Raw genomic sequence first — 20649 nt, forward strand, 5'->3', positions numbered from 1 at the left:
TATGATCTTTGCATTAATGGCAAAAGGACTACCGGTACTTAGTCTGTCATGTTACCACTGATGGGGCTAGGTGCAGTGAGGGAGGTAAGATCATGGAGGAGTTTCTCTGTGCATCTGGCCAGGGATCTCTCTGAAAATGGCTTTTCACACCTCCCTCTGTCTTCTGCCCTTCAGTGGCCATCCCTCCTACCTCTACTGCATTTCTACTGCTGAGGGATGGAAGGAGCCAATCAGCATTTCTGTGAAATCCTAGCTGGGAGGGAATGTGGGTTTGATTACTTTGTTCTCCCTTGCCTATAGGCCCCTAAACATTCAAGTAATAAAATAGAAAACAGGGAGTTAAATGTTTAATTTTTCTTCCCAGGTGTCTAGGGTGGTTTATTGTGATTAATAAAACAGCATTCTTTTAAGAAGCAATAATGCCTAACTTTGTTGTGCAACGGATGTATTCTTAAGCAAGTTGTTAAAGAGTGATTCCTTTGTATTATGGAATGTCTTGGTTTGGCACACAGCAAATGTCTTAACAGATCTATCTCTTTCCTAATAGTTCAATGCTCTATTGTATTTTGCCTCTCAGTGCACTATAAACTAAATGATGGTGTTTTAGGATCTCAAACCATCCAGGCTTGTAGAGGGAAATTAAATAATTATTTCCAATCACAATAAGTTATATTTAGCATTAAAATAGTGCAGTGTATGTTCTAAGCAGTATATGAACATGAATCTCACAACTCTCTTCTGAGTTAGGTATTGTAGGTAAGCACCATCATCACCATTTTACAGATGGGAAAACAGGAAAAATGAGTTGCCCAGGGTGGCACAATAAGTCAGTTGCAGAGCCTAGATCAGATCTCCAGACTTCCTGACATTCTTTGTTGCACTCATTCCTCCAGATCATGCTGCTTCTCTTTTTACAAACTAAAAAATATACAAGTACGTGTTTACCTGCAAAAGCCCAGCAGAGTGGCAGTGGTGGAATGTGGTTCTTCAGGTGACAGTGTATGTGCTAAACTAGAGGCCTTACTGAGTTAGGGGGCAGAAACAGATGCAGTGCTCAAAGAGCCGGTAAGTACTATCTATCTGTTTACCGATTGCAGATAGATAGCACCAGACCATGAGGAATAGATAGAGTTCAGTACCTGCCTTCAGAACAGAGGACTGGAAAGTTACTTCTCTTGCCTTAACATAGTGATAGCATTTGATATATGTTACCAATATGACTGTTTCTGCCCACATGGAAGAAATATACATATAATTGATATCCATTCTAAATAACATATGCTTTATATATCTCACACTTATTAGAAGAACAGATTAACTAATATAAAAGTGGCTTTTATTATAAATATATTGGGAAGTATTTATTGTAGATGTGCACAGTACTCTATGGCCTGGCATATGGCACAATGTGATATTTGAGACCTAATGTAAAATACATATCCTATGTGAAAAAATTCTTGTATTGTGATGCTTATAAAACTTAGCATTTTTCTATGCATGTAATATATACATAAATCTATATGTGAATGACTGGTCAAATACTTTCACACACTTGCAAGAATGGTGTCATCACCAGTCATATGTCATTTTCACATAGGTTTTTTTTATATAGATTTATTTGTAAATGAATTCTGTAATTATGCCTCAAGAGCCTGATCCAAAGGCCTTTGAAATCAGTGGAAAAGCTCCCATCAACTTGAAAGGGTTTTCGATCAGGCCCCAAGAGCCTGTTTTTCCTGCAAACCATCAGTTAGTGTACCGTTAAAAGCATTCATATGAAAAGATGTTATATGCACACTAGTTTAGAAAATACATAATCTTTGCACTGATTGTCCTATTTGTTTAGAAGGTGCCGACACTTTGCATAAGACCTTTTTTTATGGAACCATGGTCATGAGTTTGTGGCCAAGTTGCCATTCAAAGCCTTTTTTTGAGACCCGCACCACCAGTGAAGTCTGGGGCTAAAGGCACCTCTGATTTTAGAGACATTTCCATTAAAAAAAATAAAAGCAATGTCCTTTTTTCAAGGGCAACTTAATCACAAGTATTGAAGGGAGTAAGCAGCTGGGCTCCACTTCTGCAGCAGAGGCTAATGAGACCTAACATGCTGGCTGTTTCCCAACTATTCCCCCCCCCCCCATTTAAAGTAAAATGAGTCTGTTAATTTTGGGGTGTGTTGCATTGTATCATCTCACAAGGCCCCTCAAAATCCTAGGCTAGCTATACATTGTGGAGTATTTGTGTTAGATGGGCAGGTGGAACCACAAAAACATGTTTGGGGCAGGTGGAACCATAGGCCTGCCCCAAACGTTTTAAGAGTGTCTCTTCCTCCACGCCCAATATAAATTGATAATACGTTGGTTTTTTAGATGTTCAGTATAACACATAATAAATATTTCAACTGTCAGCGCCGAACCCCAAAAATAAAATAAAAAATGAGATAAATTATCAAGGGGTTCTGCCTCTGGAAAGCTGTGAAGTTCAACGTGTTTTGCTAAATTTGTGACACCTGGCTTTATAACCCTACTGGGCAAGTGAAATCCATGGAAAATAATTTCAAATTTACCTCCGAGAGAAAATGTCGAGAGCCAACAATTTTGTAATGCTGTGAAGATGTTCAAATACTATGTAATGGGCATGACAGTTACAGTATGTGAAATTTAATGCTCTGGCTGTTTATTGATCTCCCGTTTAGCTGATGGTATGGGCACAAGCATGTGCACTTAGCACCTGCTGTTTCTACATTAACACTATCTTTAGCTTTGTTATCTAGGGGACTTTGAAAACCACTCTTCATATCAAACAGGGGTCCTTTAAAATGTGTAGAACTTTCCTAGACTCATTTTATTTCATTTATTTTTGAGTGCGAGGTCTTTTAAATAATATTTTAAGACTCAGATGATTTTAAAAAAATCTTTAGTGTTTTGTTTTTTAAACATACTCGTATTAGACTTCAGATCCTTTTGTTGTTGTTATCAGTAATAAAAACCATCCTGAATTCTCAACTGTGCTCAATATTTTCTGGGGGCTGCAGAGAAACTGGTTGTATCTCCCTAAATCTGGACCTTGTTCTAATAATTCTGCAATAATGGATGTTAGCTGACTACACCCTATGATAAAGCCTTTGGGCTAGTTCTAGTGGCTCATGTATGAGCTTGAAAAGTGGTGAGGGGGCACAGAGAGCAACAAACAGCACAGGGGGCAGGCAGAATCCTGGTATTTGCCCTTCTTAAATGCAAAGTGCAGCGGGATATTAGTTTAGTCAGCAGAGCTAGTTACTCCACACCGGCATGGCTATGGTCTCCCCATCGCTTGTTCCCAGTGGCTGGAGGTGCTGCATCTAGTAGGAGTCACAGTTGATTACACTCCCCCAGTGACCCAGAGGCATTTTTCTTTCCACTGTCCTCCACAATCCAGATACCCGTCTGCTTCTGCTATATGCCTCCACCCATGTTTCCGCAGTGACTGCTACAGCAACAGTATATCACTTAATAAACTCATTATTATCATTATCATTTATTTGTATTGCAGTAGTATCCAGAGGTCAGTTATCAGGATCAAGGCCCCATTTTGTGGGATATGTAAAAACACATAGGAAAAGTTGGTCCCTGCTCTGAAGAATTTGCATTCTAGGATGAAAATCTAATTTTTGGCTTCTTAGAGATTCTTCCTGTCTTTCCTGAAAGGTTTGCCCTTCATTTTCATGGAAGGGAACATACAAATACCAGCTCAGAATTGAGGCCAAGTGCACTTTTAGTTTATCCATCTCCAAACTTTAACATTAATCTCACTGTATTGTTATGCACAAATTATCCATGGAATGGGAATTAATCAGAGAAATTAGCATAACCCATCAATGAGTCTGTGTTCCAAATTCCCCTGTGTCTGATCTGCAAAGAAGATGAGTCTGTTATAACACCATCTTCTAGAGACTCTGGAGCAACACATGGTTTTAGTTCTAGTGTGTCGGGCAAGATGGTGGCTGTTGTATTAGAAAAGGGGCTCTCAAACTGAGGGTCGTGAGGTTATTATATGGGAAGTCGTGAGCTGTCAGCCTCCATCCCAAACCCTGCTTCACCTCCAGCATTTATAATGGTGTTAAATATACAAAAAAGTATTTTTTAATTTATGACGGGGGTCGCACTCAGAGGCTTGCTATGTGAAAGGGGTCACCAGTACAAAAGTTTGAGAACCACTGTATTAGAATGTGAGACCATCACAGATTGTGATGCCAAAAAGCATCTGTTGAGTCTTAAGCCTTTAGCAAGCCTAAATCAATATTAAAATTTTAATGTATTCACTTAACTGGGAACTTCGTGCACACTCTGGCTTTTTGCTTAGGCAGCTCTCCTGCTGCAGACTAGGTTTTTTAAAGAAGTCCAAGTATGCTTTTGCCTGTGCCAACATGCTTACATGCATATTGGAATTTGCACCTATTCCTGTCTGGGTGCAAATCAGAACATCCACTGGGCATGTGTATACATTTTAAGAAATAATCTTGCTCGAAGAGAAGAATCCATTAAAAAAAAAAAAGTGAACTGCTTGATCAGTTGAAGAGACCTAAATAATATTATATTATAATTATGTTTTGTACATTTCTAGCACCTTCAGTCCAATGATTTCAAAGTGTTTTACAAACACCAATGAATTAGGGTTCACAGTGTCTTCTTAGGCAAATCTCTCCCCCCCCCCCCTCCTAGCATTTTACAGATGAGGAAAAACAGAGGCATAAAGAAGTTAAGTGACTTGCCTAAAGCCAGTGTATGACAGCGACAGGAATAGAACTCCAATCCCCTAACTATCTACCATCCGTCTTAACCACAACACCATCCTGTTTCCCACTTAAAATGGAGTAGAACTCTTTGTGGAATAAAAATATGAGAGGAAGAATTATAATTACAGTATTTTATCTTTATTTGATCTCTCTCTCTCTCTCTCTCTCTCTCTCTTTTTTTTTTTAAATCTTTGCTTGGCATGTTCTGTGTTAAGACTGGCGCTTAGCATTTCACACCTATATTTAACACCTGGTCAAACACTACTTAACTCTTTGACATTGTCTGTTAGGAGGAATTTTTGCTACAATTATCTGGATTAAGTAGAAACCATTTCCATTTACTGTCATTAAGCTAATTTGGTTCCCTGGGAGCTATCCTGATAAAGCTCTGCCTAGTTAAGTGGTATATATTGTATTTAGTTTCTCAGCATCTGTTTGATTGTCTTTCAATGAAATGGTGGGAAGAAAGCCAAGCAAAAATAGTCCTTAGTCTTTGCTTTTTTCAGATCCTTCACAATTCACAAAAGCCATGTTAATCCAAAAATATAAAAGCCCTCCCACCCTGAACAAACGTGTGCGCACTCTCTCACACGCACACATACAAGTCTGAAGAACGATTAATAGATGTTGGAATCTGTGTAAAGGTAGGTAATTATTTTTCCCAAAGCAAGAAGTTTGCTTGCTTTCCACCAGTGTAGAGCTGATCCAGTAACCAGTCTATACCTGCTGAAGGAGGATGCCGAATGGTAAAGGGACTAAAAAATGGATGATGCTGTCAAGGTGCTTGCAGTGATGCCAACAGTTTATTGATAGGGTCTGCTGGGGTGGGGCTCAGGGGCATTCTATCAGCAAAAAGAGGCCGTGTTTGAATGATTTATCATTTCAACTTCCTATTATAATTACTTAAAGTGCTAAATCATGTGTGACAAATCTAACACTCAACTGGGCAAGAAGATTGCCAGTCCCGTTTCATTAACAGCTACTGGCAAAAGAACAATGTTCCCTTAGGTTAAAACAACAATTAGAGGACCCTTAACATATCAAGTCAGGCCTCTGAGAAGGGATACTGATAGCAGACATTTCTCACACACAGCTAAGCTGTTTCAATGCATAAATTAACTCTGAGTTCAATTACATCAGTCAAGTAGTGTGTGTGTGTGTGTGTGTGTGTGTGAGAGAGAGAGAGAGAGAGAGAGAGAGAACGAACCAGAATGTGGGCCTGTTGATTTATGAGAAGGGGTAGAGAGGTTGGACTTGGTAAGCAAAGCCAAACAGTACCTTAGCAGGAAGGAATATCAGTTTTTAGACAGCTGCTCAGTTATAAATACTGGTATTAGAACTGAGATTTTTTGTTTGCATTCCTATAGTCTGTACATTACTTATTTTCCTCCCTCCATGACCCAGTCAGTTAATTAGGTCCTATATACTTCGTAATCTGACTGGTTTGTTCGTTAGGACAGTAAAATGTACAATGATTACATAAACCAGAAAATGTTCGGAAATGGAGTGCAATTTGGGAACACAAGTTATGAACAATTAAGTATTTTTAGATAACTCTAGATCATGAATTTTGATTCATATTAGTCTAGATGGAGTCATGTGGTTCTTGGCCTTAAGAACCTATAAAGCCTGTTTGACATATGATATGGGGAGGGAAGGTGAGCTGTACTGTGCTAAGTACAGTGCAGATTGTGGTGTGATGTCTGCCAGTATTTTTTGACAGATTGGATTATAGGAAGAATGATAGTGTAACTGTTGGTAAATCTGAGTATAATGAAAGAAAATTGAAAATATAACACTGCATTTGAATCAAAATGGAAAAAAGAAGAAATTATCTGAAATTTTCTTTGTGATAATTAATGCACTGTATAGAAAAGTACAAACAGCAACAGTACATTTCTAGAATGCATTTTTTATTGCTAAAGATTCATTTCTGACTGAACTGGATTCAGTGAACCATTTGAATGATCTCAGTTACTATAAAGTTTTAATAGGTAACACCAACCAACCAGTTTAAAGAAGCACTGTCACCTTGAAAATCACACTTCTGCCTGAGGTCTTTGTAACTACTATAATTGCAAATTACATCTAATATTATAAAACGAAGGTAGGAGAAGAAAACTTATTTTTAGTTAACTTACTTTGCGCATTGGATAGTATTTTGGGTATAGTCAGTTTCACAGTTATAGTCAGTTTTTTCCTGTGCTAAAAGACTCATATTCAGGAGAGCAAAAAAGGCTGTTTTGTTTTGTTTTTTTCAGGAATTTTAAAATCTAGTTTCAGGACTTATTTTTTAAAATGCTGTTTATCAGAAACTGAGATTTAAAAAAAAAAATCAATTTGTCAGTATCCCATAAATATAAAAAGAAAATGATACCTGCTTCTTTCAAGTGAACACTGAATTTGTCCCAAATGGAACAGTGACTGTACTGTCTATGAAGTTACATGAGACTTTAAGCCGTGAACCCAAGAGAGACTGTGATCCAAGAATGTGTTTGTCTAAGGTCTGATCTATTGGTAGTCTTTGCTTTAACTTCAGTGGGGTTTGAATCAGGCCCCCAAAGGAGGAATGAAAGGCAAATAATATTTTTGCTTGCACTTTTTGAAGATTCACTTTTCCCAGTTATGTCACTAATTGTGTGAACTTAAGTAAGTTGCTAGACATCTCTGTACTCATCTATAAAAATCTATATTTAACTTGCTACAACAGAAATTGACTCAGTTGGAGACAATAGAGTTACAATGGTTTGAAACTGATGTAAGTGAGAAGCAAATAAGGCCCAATACTTGCAAAACATTTTTATTTGTACACCTACAGTAAAAATAAACATTTAATGAGCAGGGCTAGTGGGCCTGCTGTGTGGGCACAAAGAATAGTTTGGATTTTAGAAATGATACTTAGGAAGAAGCAGCCAGATTTGGAGGCATCCTGCATATGAAAGGTGGGAGGAAGGGAAGGAATAAAAGACAGCCCCCGCCCTCCAGATTGCAGGCCTGAATGATAGAGGAGGGTTGTATTGTCTGCAGATACAGAGAATGAGAGAGGCCTTTGGAGGAAAGATTAGAAGTTCAGGACTGTCCATGTTATATCTAAGTTGACAGTGAGACATCCACATCCAAGAGGAAATGTCTGAGGTACACGCCAAGGTTCGGGATTGTTTGAAGAGAAGTTCCTTACTGGTGGGAAAGTAAACATACAGATGGTAGTTGAAGCTGTTTAAGAAGATGAGGACACCCATACTGAAGTTGTAAAGGGAGGAAAGAAGTCCAAGCACAGAGCCAAGTGGGATTTCTAGAGAAAATGGGAAAGGAAAGAGGACACTGCAGAAAGAGTTGGTCAAGGCAATTAAAAAAAATGAAGCCACACGGGTGATGTATATGGGGAACAAAACGAATAGGAGTTCATAAGATCTTAATAAGGAAAGGGGTTTTTGAAGACTTCTGACTTTTTAATCCAGCTCCTGTCTTCAGCATAAGTGATTAAAGGAATCCATGTGCTCATATATCTACTGTATGGATCATTCTTAAGACTAATTGTTTTGCATTGCTAAGACTTGCCAGATTTTTGTAAGCCATCTGTTGAGAGTAATCACGGTAAAAGCTGAAAGCTTTTCAGCTAACACAATGGTCCATAATTACTGGGTCCAATGTTGATCACACGTGAGTAAAGAGAGTATATTAGCACAAAAGTATAGCTGGAGTGCGTCTAATGTAAACATGGCCTTTGCAAAGATTTTGAATGTGCACGCTATGTTCTATGCAAATCAGACCTTTATTTTATATTATTTGAGTGAAAACAAACTTCTTAAACTAATACGATCTTTTTATTGACAACTATAACTTTAAATCCAATGAATAAAAACAAATTTCAAAGGTCGAGATCTGAGAACTTTTATGCCAAGTTTGAGGTTGGATTGAATTTTACAAATGATATATCAAACTGTGAAACCAGAAGTAGTTTCATAACCTCATATATTATGTTTTGTGTATAATTAGTGGACAACAGCTATAATGGACTCCATCTTCAACTTAAAGATTTCCAGTTTCGCAGGTGTATAGTACCAGTTAAGTCCCCCCTTCTCCCCTCTTTCCTCTCCCCCCAACTAGACTGTTAACTGCAAGTAATAAGAACAGTTGTAGGTAATGGAGGCAAATGACATATCAATACAAAACAACTTGGACAGGGGTTCTCAAACTGGGGGTCGCGACCCCTCAGGGGGTTGCAAGGTGGTTACATGGTGGTCGTGAGCTGTCAGCTCCGTGGGGCTGATAGCCCCAAGCCCCCATTAAGTTAAATTACCCCCCTCCCATTTTAATTGGTAAGGGGTATCACGCTCAGAGAATTGCTGTGTGAAAGGGGGTCACCAATACAAAAAGTTTGAAAACCACTGATCTTGGGGTTCTAGGCCTTATGTTTCAGGTTTTTAAAATGTTATTTTTTAAAATATAAGACATTTTGGGGGCAAATTTGAGAAAGGTCTTGTAAAGTGAGGAAGCCTTTCTAGGGAGGGGCTTGGCAGTGTATTAAAAAGTTTTAAGTTCTGCCCATATAACTATCCCATCTTCATTTTATAAATCCATCTAACCTGACAACATTTGAGCAGTGAGATTGTTTAGGTAACATAGTCTGGTTTTATATATAATCTGGGGGAACATTCATATTCAACTGCAGCTTTAAAAGGGACTAATGCTCCCCTCCAATGGGAAGCACCAAAGGTGAGTGTGGGAGAGACACATTCAAAAACTCAGAGGAGTTCGCTTCATGGAGTTGAGGCAGTCGTCTTCGCCAGGGGAGAGGTGTTTGCATCCTCAGGGTGGGGACACGGACACAGCTTACATACCTCACAATTTCTGATGACCTATGGGAAAACAAAACACAAGGCTGTCTAAGCAATGCCATTTCTGGGGATGGACTTTCCTTTCATGCTGATGACAGGCCCCCACCTCCCTCTGCTAGCATCTCCCATGGGAGTTTTGCTTCTGTCGGTTCCTTCCCCCTTTCTTCCTCCTCAGTAAGGCGTCATTGAAGTCAATGAGACTTAAGGATATACTTAAGTGTTTTGCTGAACTGTGGCCTAATTCACTGTTCTCTTCTCAGAGGAGTGTAAAACCTAGGGTTGCCAACTTTCTGACTGATTGCAGAAAACTGAACGCCCCCTGCCCCACCCTTTCCCCGAGGCCCTGCACCCCACTCACTCCTTCCCTCCGTCGCTCGCTCTCCCCATCCTCGCTCACTTGCTCATTTTCACCCGGCTGGGGCAGGGAGTACGGGCTCTGGGGTGGGGCCAGAAATCAGGGGTTCAGGGTGCAAGAGGAGGCTCCAGGATGGGGCAGGGGATTGGGGAGCGGGGGAGGTGAGGGCTTCTGCTGGGGGTATGGCCTCTGGGGAGGGGCCAGGGATGAGGGGTTTGGGGTGCAGGAGGGGGCTCCAGGCTGGGGCAGAGGAGTTGTGAATACAGAAAGGGGCTCAGGGCTGGGGCAAGCAGTTGGTGTGCGGGAGGGGGTGCAGGGTGTGGGCTCCAGGTAGTGCTTACCTGAGGTGGCTACTGGAAGTGATGATGTCATCTGGCTCCTAGGCGCAGGGGTAGCCAGGAAGGCTCCATGCGCTGCCCTTGCCTGCAAGCACTACCCCCACAGCTCCCATTGGCCGCAGTTCCCGGCAATGGGAGCTGCGGAGGTGGCGCTTGAGCAGAGCCCCCGTGGCCGCCCCTGCACCTATGAGCCAGACGTGCTGGCCACTTCTGGGAGCCACGTGGAGCCAGGGCAGGAAGGGAGCCTGGCTTAGCCCTGCTGTGCCGCCAACCGGACTTTTAACGGCCCAGTCAGCAGTGCTGACCGGAGCCGCCATGGCCCTTTTTCGACTGGGCATTCCAGTAAAACACACAGAGAGCAGTTAATACAGCCATGTCTCGCTGCCCCTCTAACTGCTTCATTATGATCTCAGAATGCGTGGAATTCACACAAAGGGATTTCTGTGGGCTCTCAGAATGGGAAACATGCCTACAGTTGTGTTTTCCCATTTGCACTTTCTGCTGCAATCCAACACTGGCCTGTTCCCATCTGCCAAAGGAAAAGGGAGATTCAGGCCCTCAGGTGAGAAACTCTGTCTGGATTAAATTCTCATCTCTCTTATCTCTGTCTTTCCCTATTTTAAGGCTGTGACATCCTGAGGGAATATGTTTAGGAGTATCTCATCTCTTCATTTGAAAAATGAATAATCCAATCCAAATAAAATTTAGGCAGCAGTTAGATTACGGACTGAAGGTCATTATAACATGAGTTAGGTTGTGATTCAGAAAATTAAATTAGATTGCAAGCATGGGTGAATCTGAATATGCAGAATTGTTACTTTGCAATTAGTATTATTTACTTTCTATCAGACAAGTCAGCTCAAGTACATTTTCAATAGTTACAGATTTGAAAGAGTAAACTAAAAGGACTTAAAGTACACACTCCTCAATGACATTAAACATGAACTGATGAAATTACAATCAAAGCTCATTATTATAATCAGTACCTATGTCAAGAAACCTTCATAACAAAATGGGACTTTGTTAACTTTCCGAGACACTTGTTGGATAAATTAAACTAACTGGAATGCTTCTTTCAAAATATTTATTAAATAAACGTTGGACTAAGCAGTCAGTTTGTGATTCTGCCCCTAGTAAGAGGCAGTGCATTTGTTTCGCTGCTTCTGGAGCAACCCAGGAGTGAGATGGTGACTTGGGGAGTCACAGTATCACCTACATCCTATGCTCTAAGGAGGTGGTACCTTGCAACAGGTCTGTGCGTGTCGCAGTGTCTGCTCCCCAAAGCACTGCCAAAATTATACTGCTACAAATGCTGGGGTATGGAGTCCAGGCTCTGTCCTCTCTTGCCACTTTCCACCCACCTGTGCAAAGGTGGGGACATAGAGGTTTTATTGAGCATCCATTCTCCCTGTGTGTAAGTGGCAACAATCTAATCTTACACCCCCTTTTGCTGCCTTGTGTTGACATGCAGGATGGGCCACGGTCTGGCCCTTTATGCAATTTCAAAATACCTTTTAATCACCTGTACAGAAAATAAATAGCTTATGTTTATGGGTTGGTATCCATACACCTCCATTTTTTACTCTATAATTATTCATAGTTTAATTGTATAGGAGACTCCTATTCCCTGTATGTTTCAGAGATATACAGCATATATGAAAAAAACCATCAAAGATTTATGCAAGATTTTATGTGAAAATAACAGGGAACAGGATGATGAACGGTTAAGAATATGCGACAATAGGATTAATATTGTACTTGGGTCATTTCATTATTTTTGTAACAGCTGCCTAAATGCTTTTTTCTTCTGAGATGTGACAGATCTTTACTTTATTCTGCATGCCGCCAATCATAAGTTGAGAATAGGCAGGTGTGTGCTTGGACCGAAGGAAAGGGTTTGATGTGGGGATTTCAGAGTGGGGTATTTTTTTTTTTTTAAATCATGAGAATTCCCTTTCTAAATGATGTGGAAGGATGAGCATAACTTTCTGTGGACAGCAGCTTCTCCTGCTGTTAACTCAGGCAAACAGCCCTTTCCTCTCAATAGAGGACCAAGAATTAGCTGCCTGCTTCATTGGTACTTGTTCAGTGGGTCCATTGTCACCTCCTCACCCACAATATCTCAGTTGGCATAGTCAATGTTTGCAGGAGCCTTCTGGTACTGCCAGTGCTCCCAGCCAGCCTGGGGTAAATCACCTTCCTTTATCTAGTCTTAAATTAGTGCATCTGAGAGAGAGGATGCCAACTGCCAAGCAGACAGGCATCATTGGCTTTACTCACCTATGTACAGATGGGTGGATGTCTTCTCTTATTCCCTTTGCCCTTATTCCTTTGTAATTTTCTGAGCAGAATCAACAGGGACTTTTTTTCCCATTCAATCAGTTTTCTGTCTCCTCCTTTACTTGCAGTATTGGATGTAGTAGCACTGGTGTATTCTCCAATTTAAGACCAATAGTGGCCCTTTACTCATCTCATGCCTCCATTTCTCTCAAAGGTCACCTGCACGTCAAAGAGAGAAAAATCCAAACGCTTTCCTGAATGATTCATATGATGAGAGTGATCTCTCAGTCCAGGAGTGCATTGCTCTGCAGATCCTGCTCAGAGAACAGTGAGGAGGGTATTGGTGGAAGGAAAATCCACTTTCTCGCTCATGCTTTTATAGGGCTTGTCTACACTTACTGGAGGATCGACGCTGCGGCGATCAATGCACCGGTGGTCGATTTAGCGGGTCTAGTGAAGATCCGCTAAATCGACCGCCGATCACTCTCCCGTTGACTACTGTACTCCACCAGATTGAGAAGAGTACGGGGAGTCGACGGGAGAATGTTTCCAGTCGACATCGCATAGTGTAGACTCTGCAGTAAGTAGATCTAAGCTATGTTGACTTGAGTTACGCTATTAACATAACTCAAATTGTGTAGCTTAGATCAACTTTCAGGCATAGTGTAGACAAGGCCTCAGAATCTTAGGCCTTGTCTACACTAAAGGGAAAAGTCGATTTAAGCTACACAATTTGAGTTATGTGAATAGTGTAACTCAAATCGATGTAGCTTAGATTTACTTACCACGGGGTCCACACTATGCAACGTCGATGGGTCTTCACTGAATTGACCGCTGATGCATCGATCGCTGCAGCGTCGATCCTCTGGTGAGTGTAGACAAGCCCTTAGTTTGTTTAAACTTCATCTCCTGTATTTTCAAAATGTTATATGGGATTTTGGCTGTCTGACTCATTAAGGTCAAAGGTTGGTACATCGCTATAAATCAATAGTTCTTAACATTTAGAAGGAATAGTTATTTGTAGAGTATATTTTGGAAGTGTATGGCTGACTTATTACATGTGTATGTGGTCTTGCTTCATGTCCAGAGAGATTACTTGGTGTAGTGAAACTGATCTTTTTTCTCTAGTACCATCCTGCATATGTGAGAAATGCATGGCAGCAGAATGCCCAGGGCTATCTTTAACTCACCGACCAGATTTTCGTGTTTTTTTTTTTTTTTTTTGGTAAATTGATCACTCTTTGGAGTTAGTTTGGGTCATTCAGTTTGGTCATATTAATCCTGTTTCAAGCAGTGCCCACCCATTTCTGTGGTTGTATATCATCCTCTTGTAACTGTCAACAAATTTGATAGCTGTCATTTCTACAAGGGCATGGTAACAATTTAATGTTAATTATTTGTAATAGCCAAGTATTTCACTTCTGTTGTTTAACTTATTTCAAAAGTGGAGATACCTGTTGTACTCAGCGCTTAGATACAAAGATGATAGGCACCTTTAAAATTGCATTTGAGAGTGACAGAAGAGAGAGCCGTAATGATGCGGCATGGTTCTTTTCTCCTAATTATTTTAGAACACCCTAATCCAAATTTAAATTCCCCATTAAGAGGCAAATCTTGCTTGCCTTGATGTCATTGAGACTATTTGTGTGAGAAAAATATCATCTTTTCAATGAATGATACATATATCATATGCTACATTGCAAAATTTAACTTGTGCTTCTTTCATTTCTAAAGATATTTTATGGTTCGAAATTCTTGTAACATCATATGTCTAAATATGATCTACAGTACGGGTTCAAACCACGGTCTTGGTCTGTAACTTGGAGGTACTTTACAATCTTCTGGCTTTCCTGTATGATGGTGTTTGCACAGGTGGGGAATTTTCATTTGAAAAACTAGTCCGTGCTTAGTTTTCATAGCACATACACTGAATAGGGTTCTTATGTGTTGTGTAGTTTTACAAGTAAGAGGAAAGGAAATCTATTTGGAAATGGTATTGATGCCTTGCATGATGATACATTAGGCAGATAATTTTTGTACAGCCATGCTGCCTGGCTGGAGAATGTCACTAAGTGTTCCCCTTGAACTGCTTAATTGGTAAACAGTTAACCAGGTATATAATATTTCAGAATGTAAAGTCAGGCAGTGTACTTTTGCTGCACCTTCATTACACTCCCTGATTATGTAACAGACAGGGCATTTCTCTGCACCAGTTACTGTTCCTGCTGTCAACAAATAGGCGTGTAGTTATGGAGATGGATTCCACATCTCATTGTGGATCTTAGCAACGGCTACTGGTACATTAACTCATTGCTAGTAAAGGGATATAGACATACAGAAATTGCATGGAGAAAGTTGCACAAAAACACGGTCCTCTATCATTGAAGCTAACAGAGAGCTCGCTTAACTGGTGGTAGTACATTCCTTATCCTCACTATGAGCCAGTCACTAAGAACACACGTGTGCATAATGCCAGTTTATTACAAATGTTAGAGTTGGGTTTAGAATGCAGGTGTTCCTGGCTTCCAGTTCTGTACTCAGCTCCACACCTAAATAATGTCTCTTAACAGTCATAGCAATCCATGAAATGTATTTACACAGAGATCCACTCCTATCTCAGAAGACAGAGGAGCAGGCGTATATAGATTTCCAGAGCAGTGCAAGTACATGATGATGATGCATCTAAGCAAGACATAATCCCCACATGTCAACAGACAGTCTCAGTATAAAAGCCAATTGGAAGACACAAGCAGAGATTTTATTTGAAACCAGATATCAATATTCTGTTTCTAAGGTCTTGTTAATTACAAAGAATTTTAAGGAGTCAGATGTAGAAAAAATGTCTCTTTAAGCTACTTAGTAATGGATAATGTTACATTTTTAAAAGATCTTTCCACCTTTTCTGCACCTGCTGAAGTTGCTGTAAATACACCACTTATGTAACACTCCTTATACTTAGTCTACAGCCAGCTGGTATAGCTGGGTCTTTGATTTTTTCTCTTTTTTTATATATTTTGGAGGAATTTGTGAGTAGCTTGATGTATTTGACATCTATGAGACAGCTTCTTGTATATGAGAAGAGCAGTGTGTTATACCACCCAGCTGTGTGTATTTGTCTGTACATCAAGCTGAGGAGCAGCACTTAGCCAGATCTGACAATCAAATGTGAGCGAGTACTACCCACACTCAAGAGTGCATTTTAATGTTGTGTGCTTTTGCCAAGAGCTTGGCATTTGACAAAAAAATTGTCAGAGGTGTTTCTCCTCCTCTGTCTGCTAGCCTTGCATTCTGATTTTTGTTTAGTTTAATATACTTTTATTGTACAAACAAGAAAAGAGTTATAAGTGTATGTTTCAAAGTCAGCAAAGGCAGCCTACTGTTTTCAATGTAATAAATAATGTTAACATAAAAGTCATACAATGTTTTTTGTAACATAAAAGAATGACTGTTTGGGAATATGCAGCACACTAACATGTTTGCCAACTTAATCTAAAATTACATTCTGCTTGGTTTCACCAATGACTCATTGTCAGTTTATCAAGTGTTCCCAAAGAAAACTATAGACTGAGAGATCAGAGTACATTTCTAGTTTGTAAATGTCAATGCTGTTCTTGTCAGTCTAGTTAGGATCAGTTAATGTCAGTGGTGATGTTATTAGTCTGTGCTACCTGCTTTTGGTTCAGACTGTCTGACCAACCTGATAGCCATAATACTTCAGTGTTCCCCTCCACAAGTGAAGCATACTCTTTACTTGCCTTACGCTATAACCTCAGGACAACAATAGTGAAAATTTATATTTTGTCTTTTATACCCTAGCATTGCATTTGTGTTCTTAATAGTTTAGCTTGTTTTGTCTCTGTTTTTATTATAAGATCAGAGATTGGTCTGTGTAATATTTTCATTCTTCTCAGATGCAAATACCAGGATGGGGAGGATCAGTTTAGGATAGTACATGGGACACATTAACCAGGAGCAATGGGATGTGATTATAAAAAGGGAAATTTAGTGAATATCAAGAAAATCTTCTTGACAAAGAAACCTTGTAGCCTGTGAAATATTCTAAGCGGGAAGTAGTAAAAGCCAGATTAAGACTAGAGAAAGAACTGTAGGGGTGTAGGGAATATCCTTTCAGTGGCAGAGGAATGGACTAGGAGAATTAGAAAGTGTAACTACTAATTTTGATTTTTTTAATTTGATGTGAGCTTTTTGATTTGTTTCACAGTTTTAACATTGTTATAAAATGTATTACATATCTGATTTCATACACATACTTTTTTCTTGTACCACATGAACATTTTTAATATGCAAAAAAAGTAAATATTTCTCATAGTTGTGTTTATATGGTGGAAAATATTTAAAGAAGAAATATATTAAGGATTTGAAGCCCCTTGTATCCAAGTATTCAAATGTTAAGGCTAACTTTTAGCCTCTTGTGGCATTTCTAACTGCTGTTAGTATCAATATAATTTTTATTAATTATTTGTTAATGAGCAGTGATATGCTCAGTACTGCACAAGATACAGTCCTTAAAAGGTAAAAGAGAGACACAGATGAGATGCACTAGGAGAGGCAAAGGAAATATTGACCAGGAATGTTGAGCAGAATCTTACACTTTCTCAATATTCTCCTCTTATATCCGGTTCAGGCAAAGATGGAATTTGACTGATGGAGTGGAATGTACATTGGTCTGTCATGGTTTAAAAATTATTGCTTCAAAAACTCTATGGCTAGTGCCAAACTCTCTCTCTTTCATGGTCTATGGTGTTAACTCCATAATAAACACACACAGTGTCAGCTATCTATTTTATTAAGACATACATGGAGGAAAATTACAGGTTACAAACCTGCTTTTCTTAATCTTTTTCTTAAATGATAGAAATATTAAGTAGATTACAACCAAAACATTCTCATTTTACTCAGAAAGCTGTTAGTTCTGTCAAATTAATTGCCCCAGCCACTCAGAAAAAACAAAGATGAAAGAAAAAACATGAGAAGGAAAAGGAGGGGGAAGCTCTTCTTTTTTACAGTCAGGTGGTAGGTGACTATGAGCCACAACTGTGATATGAAGCTATTTCCTTGGGCAGGCAGATTTCCTGGTCCACATGAAGTCAAGTTGGAAGATTGGATTGGAGACGAGGTAAAGAAGACGAAGTTTCCTTTTCTTTTCTGATTGGCGGGAACGAACAGACACTATATGAGAGACAGTCTAAAACAAAATTCAGGATTGTTTAGAGTTTGTTAATAAACCACAGCCTGGGGTACACAAGGGTTTACATCCATTAAACCCAGAATTTGAAGCAGAAAACAAAGAAAAGCAAAGAAATAAACAAGATTCAGCATTTAAACCAGGCAAAGTTCTGCAGAACCTTTAAGGATGAGTGTACTTTTTTAGTATAGTAAGGGAGATTCTCCTAAGGAAGAAATGAGGATACCAAAAAGTACTGTATTTAATCCTCTGAAATACTCAACTGAAATTGGGGAAACTCAATTAAGATGAGGTTGCATCTACTTCTCCTTGTTTATTTAAGATGTGTTTTCTTAAATTTTGGCTAGTGAAACAATACTAACTTTCTATATTTTTTATATTCCTAATGCAACTAGTTTATTATTTAACTGCTGCTGGCTTCTTTGACTAATTTCATGTCATACTTTTTTTTTTTTTAAACAGAAACAAAAGCTTCTTGAAGAACTTGGAGAGAGTTGGCTTCCATATCTGACACCTAGAGATGCCGAATTCCACCAACTGGTATTGTATCTTATTTTTAACCTTATTTATAGTAAACTTGATTGGGCATTCTTATCAAACAGCAAACCAATCTTTATTTACTGGTCCACTATTAGAGCTGACAAGACTAAAATGTCACTTCTTCTAATTCCTTTCTGAGGACTGACATAGGTGGGGTCTTGGTGTATGAAGTGAAGGGTGAGATTCTTCAGCACTCAGGACAGAGCAGAATCAGGAACCTTGGTGTGAAATCCTTCTGAAGTCAATGGGAGTTTTGCCATTGACTTCAACAGGACCAGGATTTTACCATTTGATCTTTAGTTCACACTTGTAAATGGTAGCTCTAAAAATCTCCTTTTTAATCTTTGTTTAAAGTAAAAGCTCACATAACATATAAAGAACTTTCTGTTTTTGTGTTTTCTTGTAATTTGTGGTCAAGTGAATTGTATGACGTTGATTTGCAATATCTCATGCTTGACTGGAGTAAAAAGAGCACCAGGAGTCACTGTTCTTTCAGAGGTCTTCATGACTTAAATCATATAGAGAACATGTTCTGTAGACTGGATTTGGCAGAGATGAAGAGGCTTTAAAAATGAGATTTAGAATATGTGGCTTAATTATGCTTATAATTCTAGTCACAAACAATACACAATGGTTAAAACCTGGCATAGAACCTGAACTACAAAAGCCAGAACGCATGCCTCAAATGAAATTTAAGGAAAGCTAAAACAGGCCCAATAGTCACATAACTAAACCAAATTAGTATACAGAGGCATAGCATTAAAGAGCTAGAAGAATACTGCTACGTGTATCTTGGACCTTTCTCAGGTCAAATAGAAAACATGTGGAAAGAATTGTAAGTTCAGTCAAACGAGGTTGGAACACATTCAGTAAGATGAAAGACATAAAAAGGAATCTCTTACTTAGCCTGAACAACTATAGCAAGAGTTCCTACATTACAGCCGTGTCAACTTTCTTGTATTGACATGTGGCTCAAAGATGCATATAGTAGCAAAAAAACAGCCTTGGTCTTGTGCTGCAGGAAGGGAGGGTATTTTTTTGCAGGAGCTCATGTACAAGAAGAATTTTAAGATGGCAGCTTTCCACATTGCAGAGAGAAAGGGTGGTCTGGGTTCAACTCCTGGCTCAGTTTCACAGACTTCCTGTGTGATCTTGGGCAAGTCACTTGATCTTTCTGTGCCTTACTCTCCATCTGTAAAAAAGGGATGATAATATTTCCTTTCTTCTCTCCTTTGTCTTTCTCATCTGTTTTGAGGTCTTTGGGGCTTTGTCTGTTTTTACATATTTGTACAGTGCCTAGCACAATGGGACAGAGATCCTATTGGAGCCTTTACTGTAATATAAATAGTAATAAAACACATGGTGGATAAACTCGCTACCAACAAGAAAAGCACTATTATGGAGTGCTTTTCTTGTTAGCGTCCTTCTCCCAAACCAAACCAAAACAGCAAACAGACTTTTCAGGGTCTCACCAATGTTCAGTAAAAGTTCTTGCCCCTTTTAGGGTCTGAGCCAATCACCATTTTCTCCTTCCTTGATCCTGTTACATCCCCTACTGTCTGTTTCCACTTCCTTTTAAACCAGCGTCTGGGCCTGATAGCTTGAGCCTAGCTGTGTGTCCTCCACACTTCCCTAGCCCTTCCCTGTAGAGGTGACCGGGAAAGACATGGTTGAGCTGAGGCTGCCACGTGGAGTCTCACAGCATCCATACAGGTAGAAGGGCTTTGGGAAGAAGTTAAGCAATCAAATTAGACCAAATTAAAGTAATTAGTGCTATTGAAAAGATCAAGGATCTTACACAAAGTCAACTGAAAGTCTCCCATTGACATCAGTGGGCGTTGGATCAAGCACCAAATTAACATGGGTAGAACTGATTGCCAGAAGGTGAGATAACAACTGAACTGTTATAGCCTTGGAAGGATTATACTGAGTAAGTTTGCAATGTATGTACATAAAATATGCCTCCTGTTTAGTTTGTGTGTGCATGCATGTGCATTTGCACATATATGTGGTAACGATAAACATCACAAACACCTTTCATTTAATAACCATGATATGAATTTTAAATTCTTACTTAAATAGCTGCTGTGGATGTCACAAAGTTCTGCTCCTACCACTAATGTTATTTCCATAGTACCTACATGTACTTAAATGGGAAAAAAGGGAGAGACTATAGAAAACAATCGATCTAAGAATAACGTAGCAGAAGTCCACGTACTTAGATCTACTTACCATGGTGTCTTCACTATGGTGAGTCAACTGCTGCCACTCCCTCGTCAACTCTGCCTGCGCCTTTCACCGAGCTGGAGTACAGGAGT

General features: G+C 39.4%; 1 protein-coding gene across 1 annotated transcript in view; it reads left to right on the forward strand.

Annotated features, from left to right (window-relative positions):
• Window positions 1–20649, forward strand: part of FTO (FTO alpha-ketoglutarate dependent dioxygenase) — a 345022-nt gene that overhangs the window by 47170 nt on the left and 277203 nt on the right. The window contains exon 2 of the mRNA XM_065416387.1: window positions 18254–18331. Within this exon, the coding sequence (XP_065272459.1) occupies window positions 18254–18331 (78 nt within the window). The remainder of the gene's footprint in view (window positions 1–18253; window positions 18332–20649) is intronic.

Source organism: Emys orbicularis, chromosome 14 (assembly GCF_028017835.1).
Source record: "Emys orbicularis isolate rEmyOrb1 chromosome 14, rEmyOrb1.hap1, whole genome shotgun sequence".
NCBI lineage: Eukaryota > Metazoa > Chordata > Testudines > Emydidae > Emys > Emys orbicularis.